General features: G+C 40.9%; 1 protein-coding gene across 6 annotated transcripts in view; it reads right to left on the reverse strand.

The window, feature by feature from the left end:
• MCOLN2 (mucolipin TRP cation channel 2) overlaps positions 1-21,193 on the reverse strand; it is a 57,566-nt gene that overhangs the window by 25,438 nt on the left and 10,935 nt on the right. For all 6 annotated transcript variants that reach the window (XM_045478082.1, XM_045478086.1, XM_045478087.1 and 3 more), the window contains exons 2-6: positions 13,596-13,755; positions 7,246-7,419; positions 5,298-5,451; positions 911-986; positions 709-805 (exon numbers count right to left, since the gene is read on the reverse strand). In XM_045478082.1, the coding sequence (XP_045334038.1) occupies positions 709-805; positions 911-986; positions 5,298-5,451; positions 7,246-7,419; positions 13,596-13,755 (661 nt within the window). The remainder of the gene's footprint in view (positions 1-708; positions 806-910; positions 987-5,297; positions 5,452-7,245; positions 7,420-13,595; positions 13,756-21,193) is intronic.

Below are 21,193 nucleotides of genomic sequence, written 5' to 3' on the forward strand. Positions count from 1 at the left end.
TCTTCAGCAGGGCAATGCCTGGTGCGTAGGAGGGACTCATTATGTATCTACTGATTGTTGTTGAATGGAGCACTCCTCTGAATTGCTGTAAGGGTGTCACAAACAACTGTCAGCTCAGCATTCAGTTTTGTCCCATGATAAAGGGGGGGGGGGGAGGGAGGAAGGGAAGGAGGGAGCGAAGGAGGGAGAGAAAGCATGAAACCCCATGAAATGGGGAGGCAAGTTATTCTCATAGATATGAACACATACTCTTCTACTGCACATACCTTCTCCCAAAATAAAAGAAGCAACAACTAAGCCTTTGCAGACTGGCCCTCAGATCAAGGGGGCAGTTTCTGCCTTGAGGTTTGAAAACATTCGCTACAATAGTTGCAAAGACCTTCCTTTGAAAATAGGAAAAACATCCTAGACACTTAAAATACTTGTCATAAACTTTTTTTCTAATGTATTAGGGGAGTAAGAGGTCAAAGCCAATTTTGAAAATTCCTCTTTCCAGCCCAGAAATCTGGCTTTAAAAGGCTGGAAAGGGCTTGCTTCATTTTCCAAAATAATGGTCTCTGGATCAACAATGCTAGAAAGTGTCATTAAACTGTTTTAAACACCACTGCATCTACACATGTATACAGGCTGGTGTGTTTTACACTTGGCATCTACAACAGGAATAGAGAAAAAATAATAAAAACCAGCTTCAGAAAGACAGACACTTGCCGTATTATGAAAGACGTAACAGTCCGGTAACTCTCGGGAATGAATCGTCTGTAGGTCAATGCCTTTGAGGTGAAAGGAAATTTCAACTTGTAAGAGCCTGAATAAAAAAATATTACAAGATACGAATTATCATAGTCTTACTATCCTACTCTGCTTTCCCCATCCCTGTCTCCTGGGAAGTGAGACTTAAAAAGGTATTTACCGATAAAATTCCAGTCTGAAGAATGACGAGTTCTTCCACTCCTGAGGGTATGTGGAGAGGTCTAAGTGAACACAATCTAAGGGCAAGGAAACAAGAAAGACTGTTTCAGGCAAGAATCAAATGCTAAAAGGAGTGGGGCAAAGTGTGCTGAGAAGCAGGGTACTTAAAGTATCTCTCCACAAAATCCGTATTTTTTGTAACAAGACCAGTAACTTTCCAGGAGAGAATCTGGAACTACCACTCTAACCACATGATCAAAGTTAATGTCACCAGTAAGGGGATAAACAGACATCATGCTCCTCCTGAAATAATGTACTATTTGTGTGGTATTCCTGCCCTATACGCATAACCTCAATCAAGTCATAAAGAAACAGAAAAATCCAGTGAGGAATTTTCTACTCTTTTAAAATGTCAAGGTCATTTAAAAATAAAAGTTACGGAACTTTATTTTGCTCCAGATTAAAGGAGAGTAAAGTAATTTGACAACTAAATGCATTATGTGATCTTGGACCAGGAAAATGGCAGGGGGTGTGTGGGACGGGCACATGGGGTGGGGGTGGGGGGCATGGGTGGGCAGTTTTCTTTTTCTATAAAGAATAGGACAATTGATGAAATGTGAATAACGTTTGTATATTTTAGTGCCATATCCATATTCCTTCATGCTTTTGAACGTGAAGTTGGTTATGTAGGAAAATGTTTGTGTTTTGGGGAAATGTACACTGGCCTATTACACAGGTAAAGAAACATCATGTCTGTACCTTACTCTTCTACGTTTCAGGAGAAATATTTATACATTGGAAGAATGATAAAGCAAGTGTGGTAAAACGTTAGCCTTCGGAAAACCTAGATGAAGGGATACAAGGAAATCTTTGTGCTATTTTGCAACTTTTCTGTTAAGTCTGATGCTTTCCAAAATAAGAGAAAAGAAACTTATGTTTTATTTAAGTAAAAACAAATTATGAGCTGTTAACTATAAAAGAATGATTCCAAGAACCTCATATAAAAATAGTCTCATCATTGTGTAGCTCAACACCTTGGCAGGAAAAGCAAGTAGGTCTAGAAACAGTGAGCGCCTTTCAAGGTCACAGAGCTCTGACACAGAATTGGTGGGAAGCCAGCCTGCCTGACTCCTGCCCAGGCTGTTGCTGCCCCTTCCTGCTGCCTTTGAAATGGAAACACCGGGCCTCCTGCAGTGCCTGGTACTCAGAAAGTGCTCTAGAATCTTGGTAGACTTGATGGCTGATTCTTGAAGCATCTTCTCCCACTGGGCTTTGGAGCAGCAAAGACCTACCATCACTTGATCAGTATATGACCTTGGCCTAGCCACCTAGCGTGACTGAGCACCAATTTCCTCACTTGTAAAATGAAGGCCAGACTGATGATACTTAAGGTCCTTCTACCTTTACCATTCTTATTTGAAGATAAAGTAAAAGAAAACAAAACATTTAAACTAAATTGACTTGAGCCAAGTGGCTATACTCCCAAAAAGAGAAGGAGCATGTTCAAAATCTCTATGCCAGATACTGTCCTAGGTCTTTTTCTCCTGTATTTCACTCAAGCTAAGATATTTGTTTTTTTTCACTTTTAAAATATTTCTAAAATGGAAGAGTCTTTTTTTATTAGTATTATTTTCAAGTTAGTTGACATACAGCATCATCTTGGTTTCAGGAGTAGGACCCAGTGATTCATCTCTTACATATGACACCCAGTGCTCATCCCAACAAGCACCCTCCTTAATGCCCATTACCCATTTAGCCCATCCCCCCACCTCCTCCCTCCAGCAACCCTCCATTTGTTCTCTGTATTTAACAGTCTCTTCTCTTATGGTTTGTCTCCCTCTCTAAAACAGAGGAGTCTTAAAAAACATTGATGGCATCTTAGATTCAGAGAAATACAACAGCATTTGTTAATTTTATACTGCATGTAAAATTCACCTTATAAAAGTCTATTCGGTTATTCAAATTTTGTTATTGTAATTCTGGAGTTACACTTTTTCTAAATACACATTCAGAGCTCTCAGAAGGCCGGCTGACCTGATGTCACAGTCATTGCTAATGAGACCACCAAACATCTGATAGTAACAAAGCCTAAAAACTGAGGGTTTTTTCCCTACAGATGGCAAAAGCCCTAAGAAAAACATCAAACCTCAAAGAAAACAAACTGGTATTAGAGTAGCAGCCTCATCGCTCAAAGAACCTCATTTACAGAGCAGAATACTGCAGCGAATGAAATAACAACCCTCTCAGAGATAAAGGGAAGGCAGATTATATGTGTTCTTTAAAAAACAAGGAAAATGATGAAATGGTCATGATGCCTCATGCTGAGAACATGTAGAAAGGACAGGATAAGAAACTCAAAATCTGTGTTACAGAAAATGAAGCACTATTGTATTAGAATGATAGCCATCTAAATGTTGTAAAAACATTTTTAAAAGCAGGATTTATAACAGTCCCCCCAGTGACGCTAAACTACAAAGCTACGGGTCTAGAGGCAAGATATGTCCACAGCATGAATTAAGGGAAACCCTTAGCTTGAAATGCACATTCAATCATGCAACTAAATATAGACCCACAGAGAAAGTGGGCATACAGGCTGAGCACACCAAAGGATGATTATCTTAATAATAAAGATGATGCAAAACTCATGAATAGGTAATCTAGAACAGCTTCTACTAATTTACCTATACAAACTCACCAACGAACCAATGAACTAATTCACCTATACAAACTCACCAATTGCCTCACCAATGGAGTCTAACTCAATTCCTACTTCTATGATGTGCAGGCTTCCTCCAGTGTGTCTGAGAAAAGAAAGTCTAAAATTCGGTATCAAGTATTTTAAGAATATTCTTTACATCTTTTGAATAGATATGTCAAAAGGTTCTCTTTGACAAGTTACATTTAATAAGTCAAAAATACAACTAACTTGCTAAAACAGTCTCTCTTAAAAATAAAGTCAAATGAAAAACCAACGTCTCTCCATTTGGTTAAAACTACTTCATATTCTGATAGAAGGAAAGTGAACAAGGATACTACTGCCCAGTGGTCAGGTAATAAATCCTGCTGTCTGGCACTGCCTGTCTTGCCCAGCCACTGAGACTGACGTTGGCCACATTTCTTTCATCAATTTTCCAAGAAAAATCAATTGAGGAAAATGGCATATGAATCACTGGAAAATAGTGGTAAGATGCATCTTAATTAAGTCACACATTTTTAAGAGGACAAGGGGCGTTTCAAGGCTGCTGGCCACAGAACCAGGCCACTGACACCTTGATGATCTCTGAAAGCCACCTGGGACCTTTGATAGTCCTGGCTTATGGTCTGTTTCCTTCAGAGTCAAGAGCATGGGACAAATTTACTCATGAAGAGTTTCTGAACAGGAAGCCTGTGGAAACAGACTCAGAACCTCTGTTTGGTTTGAAGTAGGCACCACACTCAGTGCAGAGCCCAACGCAGGGCTTGAATTCATGACCTTGAGATCAAGACCTGAGCTGAGATCAAGAGTCAGACGCTTAACCGACTAAGCCACCCAGGCATCCCTCAGAACCTCTGTTTTATAGAGGTGTTCTTCTATTATTTTACCAAAGTGTCCTAAATTGGATTGTAGGAAGTATGGTCAAATGAACCGTGCGATACTCTCTTTTTCATAAAACCATTTCACAATTAAAATGCTCCTAGGACCCCTACTCCAGAACTGTTCACTTCTTGAGGAGTCATGACTGATCAATCTTTGTAGCACATAACCCCAGTACATAAAACAGGAAGTGCCTTGGGCACAGTAAGTATACAGCAGAGATTTGTTAAATGAATGACAACCACCCCCCCTCCAGAGTCTTAAGTCAACCACTTTGCATTTACGTATGATGTGCTTTTAAATTCTTAACAGAATGGCACAAAATACTTCTACTTGATTAGATACTGACTTTTTGCCAAGCCATCTCCTAAAAGAGAAAATGAGTTGCTAACCACAATTCATCGTTGAAGAACATGAATGTATTTAACATATAATAGCAAGAGCACCAAACATTTTAACATGCATTATTTCATTTATAAATGTAGACTCTTATTTTTTTTTCCAAAAGCCTAATTGCCTCCTCATGGAGGGAAAAACCTTAACAAACAGGAAACACCTGTGCATTTACCTCAACCCCCCCCCCCAACAATCTTGAGTTGTACCAAGAAGTTCCATAAATGCTCCCCAGTCCTATGGCAGTAAACCTGCAGTTTCCTGAGGCAGCGCCCTTTGCAGGCATGTGTTAAAGCCCCAACTATGTTAGTTAGCTTAGCGAAGCAAAGTTGATCCATTTGAGCTGTCAGCACATGAGGGGATGTTTGTTCTTACCACAGAAGATGATAAAGGCATATAAATGAAATTATCACCACATTACCTATTTCAATGTCGCTGTCAATATTCAGTGTCTCATTAGAAGGAAACATGGTCCCTTTCTTGTAATGCTGCTTACAGACTTTTAAGCCAATTCTATTGTCTTCGTTTTCTCCATAACCAAGGGTCCCCAGGGATATGTTCTTTAGCTGATGATACTATTAAAAATAGTTAAATAAAAGTACTTATGAGCTTTTAAGAGTTTCATCAGAAGTTACAACATATGGAATACACTTTTAGCTATTTTAAGTTGCGTATATCAAAGCCCTCAATGGAACTCCCCCATGTAAAATACCACAGGGTGATTTTCTCAGGTTGGGCAGGAAACACCCTGCCTCACGGAACTCAGAACTCAAGTAAACATGCCGACAGAGGCTCCCCCCTCACTGAGAGCCAAAGCTGAGGTGCCCTGACCTCAGAGCAGACTACTGTCCCCTGGCTCCAACCCCCACCTTAGAAAACCACACTGGCCTCCAGGCGGTTCCTGGAGCTCATGAGGCACATTCTTGCCCGGGCCTTTGCTGTTCCTTCTGCCTAGAACCCTGTGTTATCTAACTGCTGGTTCACTCCTTCAGATCTTGAGTCAAATATCACCGCTCCAGCCAGGCCTTTCCCTTACTACCCAGTGAAAGTTGCAAACATCCATCAGCAGCACACAGGCTCCACCAGGCACTGCCAGTCTCCTCCTCTGCTTTATTTCACAGCAGTTATCACTTTCTGACATACCACTCAGGACCCAAGCCATCCACACCCCACAGCTCACAGTAATGAACACAACTTACATTATCTTACGTGAACTTAACAGTAGCTCTCCTCGACAGGACGCTACCATTTGCCTATCTGCACTAACAGGGCTTCATTAGCATGTCTTTATCATTCCAGGAAACTTTTGTCCAGGAACATAACAGCTACAAATAACTCTATTGTTTATTTCAGGAACATCCAAAACAACTCATTTAGACCGATCATCAATTTGAAGATCTAATCTAATTAATTCCGAGACTCTTTGAAACCATGCCCCTCTCCCCACAAACCCTCACCTTGTTGTGTCCACCAATCTGAAACCCTTGCATCATGTCTTTAGCCGATTCTAATAGAGCTCTCCCCTCACATTGAAAGACCCACCCTACATCAGACTTCAAAATCTGTATTTGGACTTTGCCCTCTTCACCCAAGGCACTGATGAGTAGTCAAGGGAGTGTCTCCTGTATTTCCGTCAACCAGCTCAGTTTTACCAACATGTTTTCCAGGTGGTGTTTTCAGGCAGCTAGCATTCAGTGCTACCTATTTCACTTCATTTGTGTGGCTCTCTCCTCCAGAATTAAGTTCTACAAGAACAGGGCTTTTGTTCATTGTACTCATGATGTTTTCCCAGTGTCTAGAACAGTACTCGTACATACTAAGCCCCCAAATATTTATTGAATGAGAAAAAGAAAAAATAAGATTAACGATCTCTCTCCCCTAAATGCTTTCTTCAAGGTTCAATCTGGTTTCTCAATACCTGCTTAGATACAACTATATCATATCCTACCCTATATTCATAAGATTCAGCTAGGCTTACTAATGGTAAGACATCAAAACCGAGATCCTAGAATCTTACATTTGGTATCTCATTCATCAAATCTTCTGAGATTATAAATCTACTCTTGGCTATTGGAACTGGAGTAATCTCCCAAAAGTAGTGGGAATAAAGGGACAAATAAAAAACATACACCTTTAAGAAAAATGTTACGCAGGCAAAAGGTATTGTGTGGAAATGTAGCCGGAGAAATAGCAATGAACATTTTTTGGCAGGCTGCAAAATTTAAATTAGAATATTTTAATATATGTGTGTGTGTGTGTGTGTGTGTGTGTATATATATATATATATTTTTTTTTTTTTTTTGCTAAAACAACAAGGTCAAGTGTCAATATATTCTTAAAGCGTAAGTCATTCCCAACAAAACTCTTACCTGATTGAGAGCAAAAAAGATGCTTTCGTAGGCATCCTCTTGGGTATACACACTGCAACTATAGTCATCTTCATCTGTGCCAGAATATCCTTTCAGAAACAAGTGCTTAAAAGCAACAGTGTTCTCTTCTTTGAAAGCAACCACGAGCTGGTTACTTAGACCAAAACGAACCAGCTAGAAAAGGAAATCAAATAGGAAGATGTAATTTTTACCATTTACCAGGGCAGGCAAATGCATTCTTATTATCATCACCCCCCCCTCCCCCACCCAAACATCAGCAAGAAAAATCTCACTGCTTTGGTGTTTACTAACCCCGTTAGTGTCAAAATACAAGTCCCAAAGAAGAACAACCTCGTCAAGCTATATCAGCAATTCAAAATAGTGTAAAATTAGAGGAAATTACCACTGGGATTGTTTTACCTCCCTCAGGTCAAACCCATTCACTGTCACCAAGCACCCACCTTCTGGGGATAAAACTCCCACTTATTCTCCCTTATGCTGTATCCCAGCCTGAGCGTGGGCACCAAGGGCTCTCTCTCTTTATCAGGAGGGAATGTATTCTCCCTGCCTTTCTTGGAGTCCAATAAGTGGGGACAATTAGCAGGCAGTAAATGTTTACCAAAAAAACCCAGGAAATTACACACTCAGCTACACACATCAACAACCTCTCCTTCCCTCTCATGTACACATGCACGTGCACACACATGCAATGGCAGAAGACAAGTCAAACCTTCCTAAGTCCTGTCCCCCACATCCTTCCCCATCTACTCACTTCATCTTCTCATCTGCTTTGAAGACAATACAAGTCCAAAAATTTTGCCCCAAGTCTTCATCCCACCAAATACCCAAAACGACTTGGGACTTGGTTTCTTCAGCAAGTCGACTAGATGACTGTGGCCCTTCTGCTATTTGCTGTCACCCCATGGTGGGATATGACAGACTGCGTGGCTCTGAACAAGACATCAACTCATGAATCTTTCAGGTGAAACAAACGTTAATCTGCATCTGCCAACGTACACGTTGTTTTTTGGTGATTTTTATTTTTTAGCTTTTAAATTTTGCCTGACTTTTTGGAAAGGCTGAATAATTAAAAATAACAGCTACCATTTTTCAGCAATTATTATAGTCCAGGCACTTTACTAACTGCATTACAAGCACTATCTCAGTTGCTAACACAAGATAAGGTGGTCATCTTCACTTTACAAACGTGGAAACTGAGACTGAGCCACATTAAATTGCCCTAAGGCACCTAACTAGAATGAAAGCCAGGTCTAACTCCAAAGTCACTTGACTACACTATGCAATTTCCCTCCATTGAAGAATTTGTCTTTGGACTCTTCTTATGGAAAAGAATTTAGGTGCTAGCTTCCCAGAATTGCAACTACTGTTTGAGAATGTACTTAGATGACACTCATTAGCATCTGAGCCTCACCAGGTCACATTCCTCAAATACTAAGTCAAAGGATTGAGCAATTGTTAAAGCCCAGCCAGTCTAAGGAAAATATCAGAAAAGAAGCCCCGCCTCATCCAACCTGTGCTGGAAATCAGGCAATGGAAAACTAAAGGCTTTTCTGAGCACATGACATCTGTCAGTGGTGCCCGTAGGAGATGCCGGAAAAGGTCAGGTTGCTTTTTGAAAGCCGAAAGTAAACCAGGGAACCCATACACACATGATTGTTTCAAAGTTTTACTAACAACTGATGCACAAATGAAAAAAAAAAAAAAACAAAACTGGTATACACACACATGAATTAAGTTCTTCAATCAAAGTCTGCCGACTGCTTACTCTGTGCTGAGCTGGGATACAATGTGAGCAAGATCAAGTTGCATAGTGTTGAATAACAGGTCTTACTATTGAGTGCCAGGGACTGTGCCTAAAATTTACATTTTTTTTTTACTTTTTTTTTTTTTTTTTACTTAACTATCCAACGCCCTATGAGGAGGATATTACACTGGGCTCCACAAGGACAGGATTTTTTTTTTTTTTCTTTTCTTTTCTTCCCCTCTACTCAGGAACTGGAATAGTACCCATCACAATGCCAGAGTCAAATACTGAATCCGTTGATAAATATAATCCCATTTTGCACACATGAAGTCTGAAGTCAAGGAATTTATCCAGGTTGGAACAGCTAGAAGGTATCAGAATGAGGATACAAATACATCTATTAGGTTTCCACGTTCATCCTGTTGACCACCTGGCCACCCTTCTTCTCAAACGGAGATACTGCCAACTTCACTCTAGAAGCAGGGATATTCAACTCAATCCTCCCACACTCAGACTGAAGCTTAAACATGCATGTGCACACTCATGCACGCGCACACACACACACACACACACACACACACACACACACACACACTGTGTGGGGAATGGATAACTTGACCAAGAATGTGGCATACTATTTGCTGCCTTTTTAAGCTACCACCTTATTTAAACTCAAAGCTCATCGACTCAACTTTGGGAATGAGAGAACAGAACCACTCCCATCTGGCATCAGGAACAAGAAATCTCCTCCGTTCTATTATTCAGAGAACAAGCTAAGATCCACCTATGTGGCCCAGCATCAGGTTAAGGTTGGGATTTTCAAAGCGTCTGTTAGTAGAGAAGAGAAACCCTAGGGAGGAGATCATAAGTCCCAGTCCTGCTATGGCAGAACCCTACCCTCCCTATGGAGCAAGAGTAAGGAGATGACGCGATTGGTCAAATAGTTGACAGAAAAATAGTTGACAGAAAAATAGCCCCACCAACTAGCCCTTAAGATTTGCTGAAACTATAAGTCAGAAAAATTCTTACACATTTAAGGGCAGCCTGGCAAAATTATGAATTTAAGACCTGATTGTGAAATGAGTGTAGAAGAAAATATTCTGTACCAGGTTAAAAAAAAAAAAAAAGATATTGCTCTAATAATGTACAAAGAATATGGGAGGGAAAGCATAGAACGAGCAAAAGAATGTGAACACCTCTCTGAAGGTTATAAATTACTGCAGAACGCAGAATAGGAATGTCTTTTAAAAAAAAAAAAAAGTTTCCTTCTCATCAACCCTGATAAAATGCCACCCATCTCATTAGACTTGAGGATGGAGTATTAAGAGACAGAAAAAGAGGAGGAAGGACAAGTGGGATTTGAAGGAAAGAAAGGTATTTGAGAAATCTGCTCCAATTAGATATCACCCAGGTAGCAAAACTTATTAGAATGATCCTCCAGCAGAGCAAGAGTTGAATCCCTCTCAACTTTGTCAGGGGAGACAGGGTACACTCACACAATAAGTAAACCATCAATTCCCAGAAACAGTCTCCTAAAAGTGAAAGCAGTGAGATAGACAGCAAGGGGGACTAGTGTGCCAAGGAAAGCCACGTGTTGAGTGGTCAGGCAAGACTGGTGGGGGACTTCCAATGGCACCTGCAAGATGATGGAGAAAAGTCCACTCTGGATTTGGTGGAGCAAACAGGGCAGGGATGAGAATCCCTGGGTGCATCCACCTGGCTGGGATCTGGGCAGGAAACAACAGAGGAAAGCCCATTGGAAGGGCAAGTTGAAGGAGACTGTGGAAATCTACATTTCAAGCTACACAGTCAAGATTTTCTTCTGCAGGAAATGGGTACCACAAAAGTTTCTGAGCAGGAGAGTGACCAAATGAAGGCATTCTAAGAAGAATTCATTTGATATTAGCATTTAACAGACTGGTATGTATGTAGCTAATAAAGGGAGGTATAAGACAAAGTCTGGAAGCAGCCTGGTTAACTTGCCTGTATTCCTAGACTGCACAATGAGAACAGGACCCATGTCTGGAATAAAAACAATCTGAGAATAAGAATGCAGACTCCAGAGTCAGACCAAGGGGCTCCAATCCGACTCTACCACTTACCAATGGAATGGTCATAATCAGGTTACTTCCTCTCTTTGGCCCCATTTCCTCATCCACAAGAAGCGGGCAGTAACTGACCCCACCTCACAGGGTTGCGGTGCGGATGAAATGAGTTAACACACATAAAGCACTTGTGCCTGGCACATGGTGAAGGCTACACCACATGTTACATCTCAGCAGCAGTAACGTATTGACAGCTGTATTCCCAACAGAATACACAGCACAGGTTGTGCTTCAAACATACTTTAAATGAACAAGAGAAGAGTCTGTGCCAGAGAGAGAAGATAGTGAGTGTGGCAAAACATAAGTTGACACGGTTTTGAAGGAAGAATCCGGGGGATTAATAGATACCAGGATGAAGAAGGTAAGTCAAAGATGGTGATATTCTGTGCCTGGATAAGCTTGAGTTCTAGTAACATTAATAGACCAAGAAGCTGAATGGAAAGCTGGTTTGGCCAGAGAAGAAAGTGGGAAACAATTAAAATTAACCAAATGAAACAGGGGACATTATCTCTCCTCCTTCCATGTAATACTAATAATGCACCCAGTTTATAGGATGCCAAAATTAAGACTTCAAGACCAAGAATTAAAATGAAAAATAATTTTAAATGGAGAAAGTCAAGCATACACATTTAACAGCGGCCCTGTATCTCAATTTTGTTGTTTTTTTTTAAGCTTGTTTGTTTTAAAGCAACTTGGTTACCCTAAAACTTGATGCATTGAAAGCATGTTATACAGTGAAATACCCTCTTTATGATCACAGAATAAAGATGCAACTTCAGTTACAGCAGGAACTTCCTCTCATCTCTAAGACTATATGAAGGTATTTTTAGCAAGGTATTTATTTTTGTGTTCCAGAAATAACATCTTTTTAAAAAACACTGTTTAATTTTTAATTTCTATTTATTAGAGAGAGAGAGCAAGTAGGGAGAGGGACAGCGGGAGAGAGAGAATCGCAAGCAAGCTCCATGCTCAGCATGGATCCCACAACCCTGGGATCATGACCTGAGCGGAAATCAAGAGTCGGACACTCAGCCGACTGAGCCACCCAGGTGCCTCCAGAAATAACATCTTTTTTTTTTTTTTTAATTTTTTTTTCAACGTTTATTTATTTTTGGGACAGAGAGAGACAGAGCATGAATGGGGGAGGGGCAGAGAGAGAGGGAGACACAGAATCGGAAACAGGCTCCAGGCTCTGAGCCATCAGCCCAGAGCCCGACGCGGGGCTCGAACTCCCGGACCGCGAGATCGTGACCTGGCTGAAGTCGGACGCTCAACCGACTGCGCCACCCAGACGCCCCAGAAATAACATCTTTATAAACATCTTTACATGGATAACAGAATAATTATTGTCAATGGAACCAAATACCCCAAATCAGTAGAGTTTCTAAAAGGGTAAGCATTTTAAATGTAGTTACTTAGAGAGGCCGCCCCCCCCCCCCCCAAAAAAAAAACTGGTTCCAAACCACAGTCTCAAAAACTAGATGACAGGGGCGCCTGGGTGGCGCAGTCGGTTAAGCGTCCGACTTCAGCCAGGTCACGATCTCGCGGTCCGTGAGTTCGAGCCCCGCGTCGGGCTCTGGGCTGATGGCTCACAGCCTGGAGCCTGTTTCCGATTCTGTGTCTCCCTCTCTGTCTGCCCCTCCCCCGTTCGTGCTCTGTCTCTCTCTGTCCCCAAAAAAATAAATAAAACGTTGAAAAAAAAATTAAAAAAACAAAACAAAACAAAAACTAGATGACAACTTTGATGGCTGTAGTGATGCTGGTGATTAAGTCTCAAGGATATAAGGGCACCTGGGTGGCTCAGTTGGTTAAGCGTCTGCCTCTTGATTTCAGCTCAGGTCATGATCTCACGGTGCGTGAATTTGAGCCCTGCATCAGGCTCTGTGCTGACAGTCCAGAGCCTGCTTGGGCTTCTCTCTCTCTTTCTCAAAAATAAATAACTTAAAAAAATATGAAACTCAACAGAAGATCCCAGTGTGTAGCCTTTGTGTGCTCCTGCTAGATGGGGTGGAGGTGGGTAAGCGTTTACTTAAAGCACTTAGCTACTGATGGAAGGGAGACAGTGTTCTGATAAACCCCAACACAGAACAGTCAAAAATGCGGATTTCGAAAGTGTATTTGAATGAAGATGAGAAATTCGAAGGACACCATCACCTGGGATTGAGCAGATTTTGCCAGTCTACGTGCTTCACTCGGATACAGAACTCCACCCCCACCCCCACAGACATACAGGTCTACTATTCTATACAGATCTATGATTTATCTGTATTTACCTCATAATCCCTTACTAAAACAAGGTCCTCATCAAAACTGAACTTCAACCTACCCTCTGCCCTCCAGAGTCAACATAATTTTACAGTTTTATGAACTTGAGTGTGGACTTTTCAGAACAAAAGTTAAGGGCGGAACACCTGAAAACTGTTTCACCTTGTGGTAAGGGGAAAAAAAAAAATCCCGAACAAACTGATAATGTGAATTACCTGCGTGGTGACCATGGCTATCTTCAAAATCTGCAGTCCCAGCTTCCAAGGGATCTGGTGTCGGGCTCGGTATTTTTCACAAGGGTTCATGAAATAAAACTTCAGGTCTTCCCGCAGACATTCCTCTTTCACCTCAGAATCAAGATGAGCCATTGCATTTCTGCCACACAAGACCAATTTTTAAATTAGCAGAACATCTTGTTCATCAGAGAGTTTCTGAATAATGCTTTCCATTCGTGTTCTTTACCCATTCTTACAAGCAAAATTCTCTCTCCAAACAGTAACCTCCTTTTCTCTTCAGAAATCTGAAAATTATTCAGGACCCTCTCTCACCTGCCTTTCCACATAGTTTTTCATCTTGTTCAAAATAGCCATTCTCAAAAAATTTGTAAGAACAGGATTTTATTTGCAAGACTCATCAATTCCTACCTCTCAACACATAGCATTCACCTGTCACTGGAATACTAACAAAAACTAGATAGGATAGTTTCATGATACTCCAGGTATGAAACCACAGAAATTTAGCAAAGACTAATGGAATTATATTGCCATGAAAATAGAGAATCTTTGTTCTATAATGCTGTACTCAATGATTTTGCCCCTTCTTTTGATAATATAGCAGTGGTTATAAGATTCAAAATGTAAATACCTTTAAAAAGTTAAAATAGTACCTATTTATGCCTAGTCAATTATTTGTGTCACCTTACATTAGTAAAGTTTTCTTTTACTATTTTGAGGACAGTGGACTCAGAAATGGGCATGTGACTCAAGCTAGGCCAAAAAGAACCAATGAGTTATGGCCACAAGACTGTGATTATATCTGATGGGAGAAATGCCATCCTTCCACTAAGTCGTTGTCGAATTGGGGCGTGCAAAACAATCCACTGGCAGTATAGAAAGTATTAGTACTTCTATTTTGTTCTTTCCTTTTTAAAATGTGTTTTATACTTTAATCTTTTATTCTACATAAACTCTACACCCAATATGCAGCTCAAACTCACTACCCTGAGATCAAGAGTCGTATGCTCTACTGAGCCAGCCAGGTGCCCCTATTTTATTCTTTACCTTAAAAAAAAAACTGAACTCTACTAATAATTAATACAACATGGAATAACAGTGGTATATAATGGCATATAATTTATAAAACACATGGAGAACATGTGCTTAACTTTTACCATTGGATACATAATCAACAAAGTTTGCAGATCATAGACTTAAAGCAAAGGCTGTGAGTCTGGAGTCTGTGAAAGCCACCTTGCCATCATAAGAGAGCAAGTCAGAGAGTGAAGCTAACACAGAACAGACAAAAGATAGACACTAAGCCTAATGGCAATACTTGAGTTCCTTGATCCAGCTGTACCTGAAGCCATTCATCTCAAGACTTTCAATTTGAGCTAATAAATACTCTTTGGGGCTTAAGCTAGTTTAAGTTAGACTTCTGTTTCTCACAACAGGAAGTGTCTTGATGGTAAATTTAATGAATAAATTTTACTAAGTTCAGCCAATCACTCAAGGTACTCATCTCTAGGGAAGTTTCTATAATTGGGGGTCATTTGCGGGCATCTTTTCACCTGAAATATCTGAATGACCTATTTTTATACTGACTTCAGATCTACATTATCTACCCCAATTAACAAGTTTTAAAGAAGACTAAAAAGGAAAGACTATTTTAAGGCTTATATTAAGACCATTTAAGGCTTATACTCAGTTAATAATTTTCTATTTTTAAATTGATTTTTAGACCTTCTATTTCCAGAAATAGTAGGCTAGGTTATTCATAATTCACCTGCTGGGCAGAAGGAAGGGAAAAAAGGAAGGAAGGAAGGAAGGAAGGAAGGAAGGAAGGAAAAGAAGGAGGAAGAATGTAAGAAAGGGGAAAGGAAAAAGAAAGGAAGGCGAGGAAGAGGGATGTTAGAAAGAAAGGGAAAGAAAAAGAAGAGAGAGAAGTCAGATGCTGGATAAAATACATATTTCTTTTGGAGGGTGTGGGAAGTTAGAGGAAGTACCTGTAAAAGACTGAAGAATTAGAAGTAGAACAATAAGTCCTAGAGATCTAACGCATGATATAGTGAATATAAACAGTAATGCTGTATTATAAACATCAAACTTGCTAACAGACTAGATCTTCAAATTATTCCCACCACAAAAAAGAAATGATAGGGGCGCCTGGGTGGCTCAGTCAGTTAACCATCCGACTTCGGCTCAGGTCATGATCTCGCAGTTTGTGAGTTCGAGCCCTGCATGGGGCTCTGTGCTGACAGCTCAGAGCCTGGAGCCTGCTTCGGATTCTGTGTCTCCTTCTCTCTCTGCCCCTCCCGCACTTGTGCTCTGTCTCTCTCTGTCCCTTAAAAATAAATAAATGTAAAAAACAATTTTTTTTTTAAAGAAATGATAATTCTGTGAGGGACAGAGGAGATAACTATTGCTATGGTGGCCATTATATTACAATATATACATGCAACAAATCAATATGTTGAACATCTGAAATTTGGACAATGATATATGTCAAATATATTTAAATTAAAAAAAAACTTGTAATAAAGTTTCTAAACCTGTAAACTTGTAAAAATGGTTCTCAGAACACTTAAAAATGTTTAAGAGCAAGGAACGCCTGGTCTAGTCTTGGGGAGAACCTGGAGAAGTACGGGCACATGTACTGAGGCTTCAGTCTGCAGCCCTGGGAAAGAGAAGTGAAGAGCCAGGATTCAAGGCCCAAAATCCACCCAAGACCTGCTAGGAGATCCTCCTCAGATGTAGACACGGGTCCCAAAGTGCTACCACCTTATCAGAAAAATAACTAGCATTAAAACTGCCTGTCCCCAAGCTTAGAGCACTACAGAAAAGGCCAAAGTAGTTTCAAATAAAAGAAAAGGAAATTTAAGAAACGGGCCCATCCTGAGAAATGATGTCCACAACACAGCCCTTTGCGCCTCACACCTGGATGAGCCAGGGAACATCAATCCAACCTTGCTTGGTTTCAGACTGAAACTGCCCTCCGTCTCCCAGCCAACTCACACAGACTTCTCTGGAGGTTCATCCTAGGACTTGGGCACTCTAACACATAACTTGGAAAACACATTCATCAGCTGGGAGTAAGACATAACCAAGCACATGAGGAAACCAAGCAATATGGAACAGCCTACTTAGAAACAGGAGCAGAGGGGCGCCTGGGTGGCTCAGTCATTTGGGCATCCGACTTTGGCTCAGGTCATGATCTCAGGGTCCATAAGTCTGAGCTCCACGTCAGGCTCTGCACTGACAGCTCAGAGCCTGGAGCCTGCTTCGGATTCTGCGTCTCCCTCTCCCTCTCCCCTGCTCGTGCTCATTCTGACTCTGTGTCTCAAAAATAAATAAAAATGTTTAAAAAAGAAAGAAAGAAAGAAAAAGAAACAGGGAGCTGAAACAGAGCCAAGTATATCAGAATCAGACACGGGTTAGAAGACTCATGCTCAGCATATTGAAAGACAAGAATAGGTACAAATACCTCTAAGACCAACTTGGGGAAAACAAAAAATACTTTCAGAAGTGAAGAATCAATGACCACATGAGTCTCATCTCAAAAGAATGAGGAGACCTTTTAAAATGTGTTTGCCTGCATCCATTCTAGTTACCTCGGGATTTGACCTGACCACCTTACCATGCACTGTGCTGGGACAGCTGGGTACTCGGGACTCAAAGCTGGAGAGGTTCCCCGAACTGCTGATGTTCAGTGTCCAGTAAGAGAGAAAGACTTATGAACGCGTATTCCCAGGTTATCCCATAGCTCAGTGAGTGTTGCACCATAGTGTGAAAGCACTGTGGAAATGGGCTAACTCTGGAAGAGGGGGACACAGAGCCAGAGGGAAATCCATCATAACACACAGAGGGGTAAGTGCCACAGGGATGCCTGACAAAGAGCACTGAGGGAGACATTTCCAAGAAGAAAGTGGTATCCTGACAGCTCATCCTCCACCACAAACCTTCAGACCCCTGGAACACACCAAAAGAAGTTTACGTGGGCCTGTCTGAGCAGTGCTGAATTTAGAGTTAACCAGCATTGCTTTAGCAGAACCATATTGCTAACGTATCCATCCTGATGATTCACAGTAATTTGTTTTTCATTTAATTAAACTAAAAGGGGCATCTGAAAAGTTGTGCTAAACCCTCAGAAGAAGGCATGGAAACTCCTCTCCCACATACACTCCTGGCCTCTAGTGTGAGAAACACCATGCTGATGAAAGGAGACGTGGTCTTCTTGAAAACAGTGGTGTGAAACACAGGGCATTAGGTCAAATACTCGCTGAACGCCTTGTGAGCCCAGCTCTTCCAGAGACATTTTCCTGCCTTCCAAGAGCTCAGTTCCATGGAAGGGAAAGAGATGAACACATAAAAGTACCATAAAATGTGTTCCCTGCTGTAAGTGAAATCTCCATTGAGCACCCCGGGAACAGAGAGAACACAGTGCCCCAATTGCTTCAAGTGGCTTCAAACAAATCTTTCAGCTGCTGGTTTCTTTGACTACATGGCCATTAAATGTTCAAAAAACTGTAACTGACTTTAACATTATCCTAAGAAACCTTATTAAGAAAATAAGTCACAAGCAAAAAAAAAAAAAAAGAGAGAGAGAGAGAGAGAGATAACAAACATCAGAATCACTTATTGTGTTAAATTGTTGACATTACTCCACACATCCAGAAGTTTTTTGCTTACAGAGCAGTTGTAAGACTTCTAGCAATGTGAAGGATAAAAAGAAAAATGAAAACGCTAGCATGAAGAACTTCTCCCTCAGGCATACTGAGCCACCTGGCGAAATAAAGAATAGTACTAGCCAAATGTAATCAACAGAGGATAGAATGATAGAAATACAGAAAAAAAAAATTAATGTGAATAATAAAGTTACAGGATGAGATGGCTGTTTTTAGTAAGTCCAACTTGGGGCTCCTGGGTGGCTTAGTCAGTTGAATGTCTGACTCCTGATTTTGGCTCAGGTTGTGGTCTCACAGTTCGTGAGATCAAGCCCCGGATCCAGTTCTGTGCTGGTGGCATGGAGCCTGCTTGGGATTCTCTCTCTCTGTCCCTCCCCAGCTTGCATGGTCTGTTTCTCTCTTTCTCTCTCAAAATAAATAAATAAACTTAAAAAAAAAATAAGTCCAACTTAGGTTTAGAAATAACATCTGAAGTTTGGAAGAAAAGGCGATGATATTTTGGCTTAAAAATTCTAGAATCTCAAGAATAATGTAAACGTACAAGCTTTCTAAACTTTACTTTTCTGAGAGCTTTTTGTTGCACCCCTCTTCCCAATTTGTAGATCTGCCCTAGTTCCCTGTTCGGTGAAGGGTATTAAATACACACTCAGATACAACTGGACATCCTATAACAGAAATATAATGGTGTCAAACAAACAACCAATGCAAAGTGAAAAAGAAGGAAAACTAAAAACACAAAAGAGGCAAGACAATATCACAAGACCAAAACATCCCTGCATTTGCCACTTAATCATCCAACACCCTCCTGTGCTCAGGCTGGGTGCTTGGTACAGGAAGCCTGAAGCCGCGATCACAACTGTCCAAGCAAGAGTTAAGTCAGCAGGAAAAACACTGCAAGCTCTATCACAAATGATGAAAATCAGCAACAGGTTGAGAAAAGGACAGAGAGTGGGACTCATAACTCATAACACAATTCAGGCGACGAGAAATTGCACCATGAAATCAATCAAGGAAGAGAAATCAGTGAAGATCGCACTCTGACCCACCAACTGTGGGTTTGTGAAAGTGAAATTGCATGAAATAAATAAGGGTAATCATGACTCATGAATTATTTATGTTTCACTAAACTATAGGAAATGCACGATCTGGATTATTTAAGCTTAATACGTGGCACTGTTAGAGACCAAAATAGCAGAGGAAAAAAGCACCATATTGGTGAGCATAAAGACAAAATCTAGAATAGAATGGAAATTCACCCACACGATGGGCTAGAATGGAAAACTAAAGAGGACTTAGGAGAGAAAGAAGCCTGAGTCTTAGTGCTACGGGTGAGAAGTCAGAGAAGAAGCACATCAAAGCTCCCGTCTGTGATTAAGAAAACCTACTCTTCCCTCAGATGCTCAAGACTGTGTGATGTCCCCTAATTTTAAGGCTATCATGTGTCCGAGGGCAATTCCAGCTTTAACAAATCAATGACTAAGAAAGTCTATGGAAGCTTGAAGTTTTTTCAAAAAGCAAAAGAAAACAAGGTACCAGCAATTCTTAACCTCGCTGGGGTCATAACCCCGTGTGAGAACCTGTGAAGGCTCTTGGCCTTTGCCTCAGAAAAATACACACACAAAGTTCAGTGATGGTACCTTGTTCCCCTTACCACGATCGGCTCAGCAAATAAGCTAACCAGCCCAGGCCGCTAGTTTTTCAGTTTGCATGACCCTTACCCTACTCAAAAAGAGGTATGAAAGATTGTTTTCTATTACAGTGGCCTCCAAAGAGGGGTGCATGCACACAAGGGACTATTCACTGGTATGTGAGAAGAAAGGGTTAGGGCTACTAACTGTATTAACCTAGCAAAGAGAGAAGTTAAGATTTACAATTTTACACATTTTAATACTAACTGTATTAACCTAGCAAAGAGAGAAGATTTACAATTTTACACATTTTATTTTTGAGACAGAAAAAGAGAGAGAGAACAAGTCAGGGAGGGGCAGAGAGAGAGAAAGGGGATCAGAGGATCCAAAGCGGGCTCTGTACTGACAGCACAGAGCCCTATATGGGGCTCAAACTCACAAACTGTGAGATCATAACCTGAGCCAAAGTCGGACGCTTAACCGACTGAACCACCCAGGCACCCCTAAATTTATGAGTTTTATCATATGGATCATTATGTATCATACCCAAGCTGCCCTCACTTGGCCAGAATGCCTGTGTTTCACGTAGGTATGCAAGGCAACCGGGGGGGGGGGGGGGAAGAAAGCAAGATCCCAAAGTAGGGGGTTGATGTTGGTGGCCTCACTGGTTTTCAGCATATTCCTACCACTTAAGGTTTAGGTGAGCCCATTTAAGCACTTTTGGACTATATTATCCGGTTTAGTCAACCCTCACAAGGTGGGCAAGAGACGTAAAGATTCTTACAAAAAAATGAGACTCACTGGAACCAATGAGGGCCTACATTAGCATCAAGAAAATGAAGACACAAATACTCTCCTAATATAAACTTTGTTTTCCATGAGTTCAAAAAAGATGAAAGGGGTGCCTAGGTGGCTTAGTCAGTTAAGCGTCCGACTTCAGCTCAGGTCATGATCTCAGGGATCTCACGGTTCACGAGCCCCGCGTCAGGCTCTGTGCTGACAGCTCAGAGCCGAGAGTCTGCTTTGGATTCTGTGTCTCCCTCTCTCTCTGCCCTTCCCCCATTTGCACGCTCTCTCAAAAATAAATAAACATTAAAAATTTTTTTCAAAAACAAATATGATCTGAAAAGAAGTTGGAAAAAAGAGATTTATCAAGAAAACTATTCAAAATATTGGCCAAAGCTACTATTGTTAAATGTCTGTGTTATACCCCAAGTTATTAGGTAATGACACTATGAAGTCATAATGATGTAAAGCAGTGCATTTAGCAATTTATTTTATATCC

This window comes from Leopardus geoffroyi, chromosome C1 (genome assembly GCF_018350155.1).
Source record: "Leopardus geoffroyi isolate Oge1 chromosome C1, O.geoffroyi_Oge1_pat1.0, whole genome shotgun sequence".
NCBI classification, from domain to species: Eukaryota; Metazoa; Chordata; class Mammalia; order Carnivora; family Felidae; genus Leopardus; species Leopardus geoffroyi.